The following is a 6,091-nucleotide window of genomic DNA, read 5'->3' as shown; positions in this document are numbered from 1 at the left end:
GGGGGGTTCCCTGCCCCCTAGCGCCCCATAGGGGCGGTTCCCTGCCCCATAGCGCCCCTCGCGGTGGGTCCCGCAGGCTCGCGGCTCGGCGCCATGCTGGACATGCTCACGGACCGGCTCTCCTCCATGTGCCTGCTCCTCAACCTGGCCCTGCTCTACCCCACGGCCGCGCCCCTCTTCCAGCTCAGCATGGCCCTGGACGTGGCCAGCCATTGGCTGCACATGCACTGGTGGGCGGGGCTTCGGGAGGGAGGGGCTTAAAGGAGGGAGGAGCTTAAGGGAGGGAGGGGCTTAATGGGAGCGAGGGGCTTAAAGGAGGGAGGGGGTTAACGGGAGGGAGGGGATAAAGGGGCTTTGCCCCAGCAGGGGGCGGAGCCTGCTCCTTAGGGGGCTGGGCTTTCTGGCACGTGCAGCCAATAAGGAGGTGGGGATGGGGTGGGCGTTTCCCGCGCTGACCCCGCCCCCTTCCGCAGCACCACCCTGGAGGGGGGGCGGAGCCACAAAGCAGTGGGGGGGACGACGCACCCCGTGCTGAGGCTGTACTACAGCTCCAAGGTGAGGGGGGAAGGGGAGGGGCTTGAAGGGTGGGAGGGGCTTAAAGGGTGGGAGGGGTTTAATAAGCGAGAGGGGCTTAAATCGGAGTTTAGAGGGGTGGGAGGGGCTTAAAGGGTGGGAGCGGCTTAAAGGGGTGGGAGGGGCTTCCAGAGTCCCCCTCACTCCCCATTGACCCCCATTGTGTCCCCGTCCCCCCCAGGCGCTGCTGTTCCTGCTTTGTGCAGGCAATGAGGGGTTCTATGGGTGCCTTTACCTGCTGCACTTCGGGGAGGGGCCGGCCGGTGAGCACGGGGCGGGGGGAATGGGGTGGGAATGGGGGGGGAATGGGGGGGAATGGGATGGGAATGGGGGAGAATGGGGGGGGAATTGGGTGGGAATGGGGGGGAATGGGGTGGGAATGAGCGGGAATGGGATCTGATAAACTGGAATGGACTGGGAGGGGAATGGGATGGGCTGGGCTATACTGGTGGTGTCACTGGGCTATACTGTGCCATGTGGGGTTTATACTGGTCTATGGGGGTCTGTGGGGGTCTCTGATGGTGTGTTTGCCCCCTGCAGTTTTGCCGGGGGGGCCGGGGCTGTTCCGGGCCATGCTCTGGGTCACGGCCCCCTTGGCCCTGCTCAAAGGGGCCCTGAACCTGGTGCAGCTCGGGGGGGCGGCGCGGAGGCTGGCAGCGATTGACCGGGCTGAGCGCGCCAAGGGGCAGTGAGAGCTGGAACGGGCTGAAAACGGGCAGAAACGGGCAAAACCACCCCGGGAACAGCCAGAAACGGGAAAAAACACCCCAGAAACAGCCAAAAATGGGCAAAAACACCCCGGAAACACCAAAAAAGGCCCTAAAACCTCCCCCAGCTCCTTCCAAACCCCACACCCCACTCCATGGACTCAAACCCCCTCAGGGACCCCAAACCCCCCCCTTGGACCCCCCCCCGAAGGACCATGCAGGACCCCCCCATTAAAGTGGTGCTGCCCATGCGCGGTGTCTGAGTGGTGGCAATGGGGGGCAGTGGAGTCCCCCCTGCCCTATAGACCCCAATTGACCGCACCACTCCTCACTCAGCCAATCAACACGTGTATTTAATATGACGTCACGCCATCTGTGAGAGGTGTGTGTGCGTTTTATGCCAGCAGGGGGCGCTGCTTGGCGGTGCAAGCCGTAGGGGGCGCTCTTTGGCGGTACAAACAGCAGGGGGCGCTCTTTGGCGGTATCAGCAGCAGAGGGCGCTCTTTGGCGGTACAAACAGCAGGGGGCGCTGTTTGGCGGTAAAAACAACAGGGGGCGCTGCTTGGCGGTGTCAGGAGCAGGGGGCGCTGTTTGGCGGAGTCAGCAGCAGGGGGCGCTCTTTGGCGGAGTGATCAGCAGGGGGCGCTGTTTGGCGGTACAAACAGCAGGGGGCGCTGTTTGGCGGTGTCAGCACCAGGGGGCGCTGTTTGGCGGTACAAACAGCAGCGGGCGCTGTTTGGCGGTGTCAGCAGCAGGGGGCGCTGTTTGGCGGTGTGAACAGCAGGGGGCGCTGTTTGGCGGTGTGAACAGCAGGGGGCGCTGTTTGGCGGAGTCAGCAGCAGGGGGCGCTGTTTGGCGGTGTGAACAGCAGGGGGCGCTGTTTGGCGGTACAAGCAGCAGGGGGCGCTGTTTGGCGGTGCCAGCAGCAGGGGGCGCTGTTTGGCGGTACAAGCAGCAGGGGGCGCTGTTTGGCGGTGTGAACAGCAGGGGGCGCTGTTTGGCGGTACAAACAGCAGGGGGCGCTGTTTGGCGGTGTAAACAGCAGGGGGCGCTGTTTGGCGGTACAAACAGCAGGGGGCGCTGTTTGGCGGTGTCAGCAGCAGGGGGCGCTGTTTGGCGGTGTGAACAGCAGGGGGCGCTGTTTGGCGGTGCCAGCGGCAGGGGGCGCTGTTTGGCGGTACGAACAGCAGGGGGCGCTGTTTGTTTGCACCAGCGGCAGGGGGCGCTGTTGGGGGGCGCTGTGGGGCGCCGTCAGAGGCGGCGGATCTTCATCTCGCTGCGCTTGAGCGAGTAGTGGAAGCCCTTCCAGCGCGCCCAGTTGAGGCCGTTGCCGTAGGAGAGGTGCGCCCCCCCCAGGTAGAAGCCGTTGAGGTTGGAGAGGTGGCAGCTGCGGAACCACCAGGCCCCCGAGGAGAGCGCGGCGCAGCTCTGGGCGAACAGGTCCTGGTCCCGGTCGAACGTCGAGAACTTCTGCCCGTGGTGGTAGCTCAGGGCGTCCCCTGCGGGCAGCGGCGGCGCTGTGGGGCTGACCCATACTCGTATGGGGCTCTATGGGGCCTGACCCATAAGTGAGGTCCTGATCTATAAGTGTGCTGCCCCATAAGTGGGGGTTCTGACCCATAAGTAGGGGGCTCTATGGGGCCTGACCCATAAGGGGGGGTCCTGAGCTATGAGAGTGCTGCCCCATAAGTGGGGGTTCTGACCCATAAGTAGGGGGCTCTATGGGGCCTGACCCATAACGGGGGGGGTCCTGAGCTATGAGAGTGCTGCCCCATAAGTGGGGGTTCTGACCCATAAGTAGGGGGCTCTATGGGGCCTGACACATAAGGGGGGGTCCTGAGCTATGAGAGTGCTGCCCCATAAGTGGGGGTTCTGACCCATAAGTGGGGGTTCTGACCCATAAGTAGGGGGCTCTATGGGACCTGACCCATAAGGGGGGGTCCTGAGCTATGAGAGTGCTGCCCCATAATTGGGGGTTCTGACCCATAAGTGCGGGGCTCTATGGGGCCTGATGCATAAGTGGGGTCCTGATCTATAAGAGTGCTGCCCCATAAGTGGGGGTTCTGTCCCATAACTGGGGGTTCTGACCCATAAGTGGGGGCTCTATAGGTTCTCTATAAGAGTAGGCCCCACTCCAGGGGTCTCCATGGATCTCAGCCCCATCTCTGGGTCCTGCCTCTGTGTGTATCTCTCACCCCTCAAGTGTGGGTCATGCTATGGGACCTCTATGGGTCTCACCCCTTAGCTATGGGTCTCATCCTCCACTGCTGCACCCTGTCCCGTAAGTGTGGGTCCTGCCCCATACCCCATTTATGCCTCTTTCCTCCCTATGGGTTCAGCCCCATAAACGTGGCTCTTTCTACGTGCCTGCCCCCCAAGCGTGGGTCCCGCGGCCGTACCTGCGCCCCCGTCGCGGAAGCCCTGCACGTGCAGGCTGTACCCGTCCTCCTCGGCGCTCACTGCGCCCGGCGCCAGCGCGAAGGAGCCGTAGGTGGCGGCGGCCGAGTTGTTCTGGAAGTCCTCGAGCTCCACGCGCAGCTCGTAGGGGGCCTGCAGGGTCAGCAGGTGCAGGGTCTGCAGGCCTAGGGGGGACAGAGGGGATAGGGGCGGCCGTGGGGACCATGGGGGGGCTATGGGGGGCTACAGGGGGGCTATGGGGGGGCCTATGGGGGTCTACAGGAGGGCTATAGGGGGCTATGTGGGGTCTATGGGGGGCTATGATGGGCTACAGGGGGGCTATGGGGAGTTATGGGGAGTGTATGAGGGGTGTATGGGGGTCTATGGGGGGCTATTGGGGGCTATGGTGGACTATGGGGGGCTATGGGGTCTCTATGGGTGTCTATGGGGGGTGTATGTGGGGTCTGTGGGGGGCTATCGGGGGATATGGCAGTCTATGGGGGATATAGAGGGTTTGGGGGCTATGAGGGGCTATGATGGGGCTGTGGGGGGGCAAAGGGGGGTTGTGGGGGGCTATGGGGGAGCTATGGGGGTTCTAGGGGGGCCTACGAGGGTTCTAGGGGGGCTATGGGGGGACTGTGGGGGGGGCTATGTGGGGTCTATGGGGAGGCTATGGGGGGTCTATGGGGGGCTATGGGGGGCTACGGGGGGGCTATGGGGGGTCTATGTGGAGTGTATGGGGGTCTATGGGGGGCCTATTGGGGGCTATGGTGGACTATGGGGGGTTATGGGGGGCTATGGGGTCTCTATGGGTGTCTATGGGGGGTGTATGTGGGGTCTGTGGGGGGCTATCGGGGGATATGGTGGGCTATGGGGGCTGTAGAGGGTTTGGGGGCTATGGGGGGCTATGATGGGGCTGTTGGGGGGCAATGGGGGATTGTGGGGGGCTATGGGGGAGCTATGGGGGTTCTAGGGGGGCCTACGAGGGTTCTAGGGGGGTCTATAGGGGTCTATGGGCACCTATGGGGGTCTACATGTGCTATGGGCGGCTCTGGGGGTCTATGGTGCGGGACACGGGGTAGGTTATGGGGCAGAGTGTGGGTCTGCGGGCCCCTATAGGTCCGTGTGGCGCTCACCCAGCCAGTACTCGCCGTCGGCCCTCCCGAAGCCCCTCTTGTAGTCATCCCAGCCGCGGAAGAAGCTCACGGAGCCGTTGAAGCGCTTCTGGAACACCTGCAACGGGAGGGGGCGCTGTGGGGCGCTATGGGGCAGCCACACGGGGGCGCGCTAGCAGTCCCTCCGGGCCGCCAGGGGGCGCCGTTGTGCGGTGGGGTGGGCGGGTACCGTCCAGACGTGCCCCTCCGTGCTCATGTCGCAGTAGACGGGCACGGGCGCGGCGGCGCCCCCTGCAGGGTAGATGAGGTGGACGCCGTCGGAGCGCGCGCCCCCCGCGTGCACGTCCTGGCAGTCCCGGGGGGGCAGCGGCGGGCACGAGCCGGGGGGGGCTGCGGGGGGGCGGAGAGGGGAGTCAGTGGGGTCCTGATTGAGGCCTATGGGTCCCCATGGGTCCCTATGGGTCCCTATGGGTCCCTATGGGTCCCTATGGGTCCCTATGGGTCCCTATGGAGGCCTATGGGTCCCTATGGAGCCCTATGGAGCCCTATGGAGCCCTATGGAGTGAGTGGGTCCCTACGGAGCCCTATGGGTCCCTATGGGTCCCTATGGGTCCCTATGGGTCCCTATGGAGCCCTAAGGAGCCCAATGGGTCCCTATGGAGGCCTATGGGTCCCTATGGGTCCCAGTGGAGCCCAATGGAGTCAATAGAGTCAATGGAGTCAATGGAGCCCAATGGGTCCCTATGGAGCCCTATGGAGTCAGTGGATCCCAATGGAGCCCAGTGGGTCCCTATGGAGCCCAATGGAGCCAATGGAGCCCTATGGATCCCAATGGATCCCTATGAATCCCTATGGATCCCAATGGAGTCAATGGAGCCCCATGGATCCCTATGGAGCCCTATGGATCCCAATGGAGTCAATGGAGTCAATGGAGCCCCATGGATCCCTATGGAGCCCTATGGATCCCAATGGAGTCAATGGAGCCCAATGGAGTCAATGGAGCCCAATGGATCCCTATGGAGCCCTATGGATCCCAATGGAGTCAATGGAGCCCTATGGAGCCCAATGGAGCCCAATGGAGCCCAATGGAACCCAATGGAGTCAATGGAGCCCAATGGAGCCCATAGAGCCCATATACCCTGTGTATCCCATATACCCCATATCCCTATATCCCATATATTCTATATATAACCCATCTATCCCATGTTCCTATACCCCGTATATCCCACTTACCCCATATACCCCATGTATCCCATACATCCCACATCCCTACATCCCATATATTCCATATACCCCATA

General features: G+C 63.0%; 2 protein-coding genes across 2 annotated transcripts; one reads left to right on the top strand and one right to left on the bottom strand.

Annotated features, from left to right (window-relative positions):
- The first annotated feature begins 65 nt into the window (after positions 1 to 65).
- Positions 66 to 1,267, top strand: CDIPT (CDP-diacylglycerol--inositol 3-phosphatidyltransferase). The gene is made up of 4 exons (XM_062627785.1): positions 66 to 230; positions 474 to 555; positions 755 to 836; positions 1,114 to 1,267. Exons 1-4 carry the CDS (start codon positions 94 to 96, stop codon positions 1,263 to 1,265), a joined length of 453 nt encoding a protein of 150 aa, XP_062483769.1. The 5' UTR covers positions 66 to 93; the 3' UTR covers positions 1,266 to 1,267.
- A 1,229-nt stretch (positions 1,268 to 2,496) lies between these two features.
- On the bottom strand, positions 2,497 to 5,227 carry LOC134168288 (microfibril-associated glycoprotein 4-like; the record flags this gene model as incomplete). The annotated part of the gene is made up of 4 exons (XM_062627784.1): positions 2,497 to 2,779; positions 3,680 to 3,862; positions 4,814 to 4,910; positions 5,022 to 5,227. Coding segments are annotated over 4 exons (734 nt in total), but the record flags the coding sequence as incomplete, so codon positions are not given.
- Positions 5,228 to 6,091: the final 864 nt, after the last annotated feature.

The sequence above is a fragment of the Pezoporus occidentalis genome, unplaced genomic scaffold, assembly GCF_034315485.1.
Source record: "Pezoporus occidentalis ecotype Australia unplaced genomic scaffold, CSIRO_AGI_Poc_V1 ctg3077, whole genome shotgun sequence".
Classification (NCBI taxonomy): Eukaryota; Metazoa; Chordata; class Aves; order Psittaciformes; family Psittacidae; genus Pezoporus; species Pezoporus occidentalis.
This window is presented reverse-complemented; position numbering and strand designations above follow the sequence as displayed.

Bases quoted from the DNA above. Each gene is read 5' to 3' on its own strand.
- CDIPT (XM_062627785.1), top strand. From the start codon at position 94: ATGCTGGACATGCTCACGGACCGGCTCTCCTCCATGTGCCTGCTCCTC. The intron at 556-754 runs GTGAGGGGGGAA...CGTCCCCCCCAG, and splicing joins GGCTGTACTACAGCTCCAAG to GCGCTGCTGTTCCTGCTTTG. The intron at 837-1,113 runs GTGAGCACGGGG...TGCCCCCTGCAG, and splicing joins CTTCGGGGAGGGGCCGGCCG to TTTTGCCGGGGGGGCCGGGG.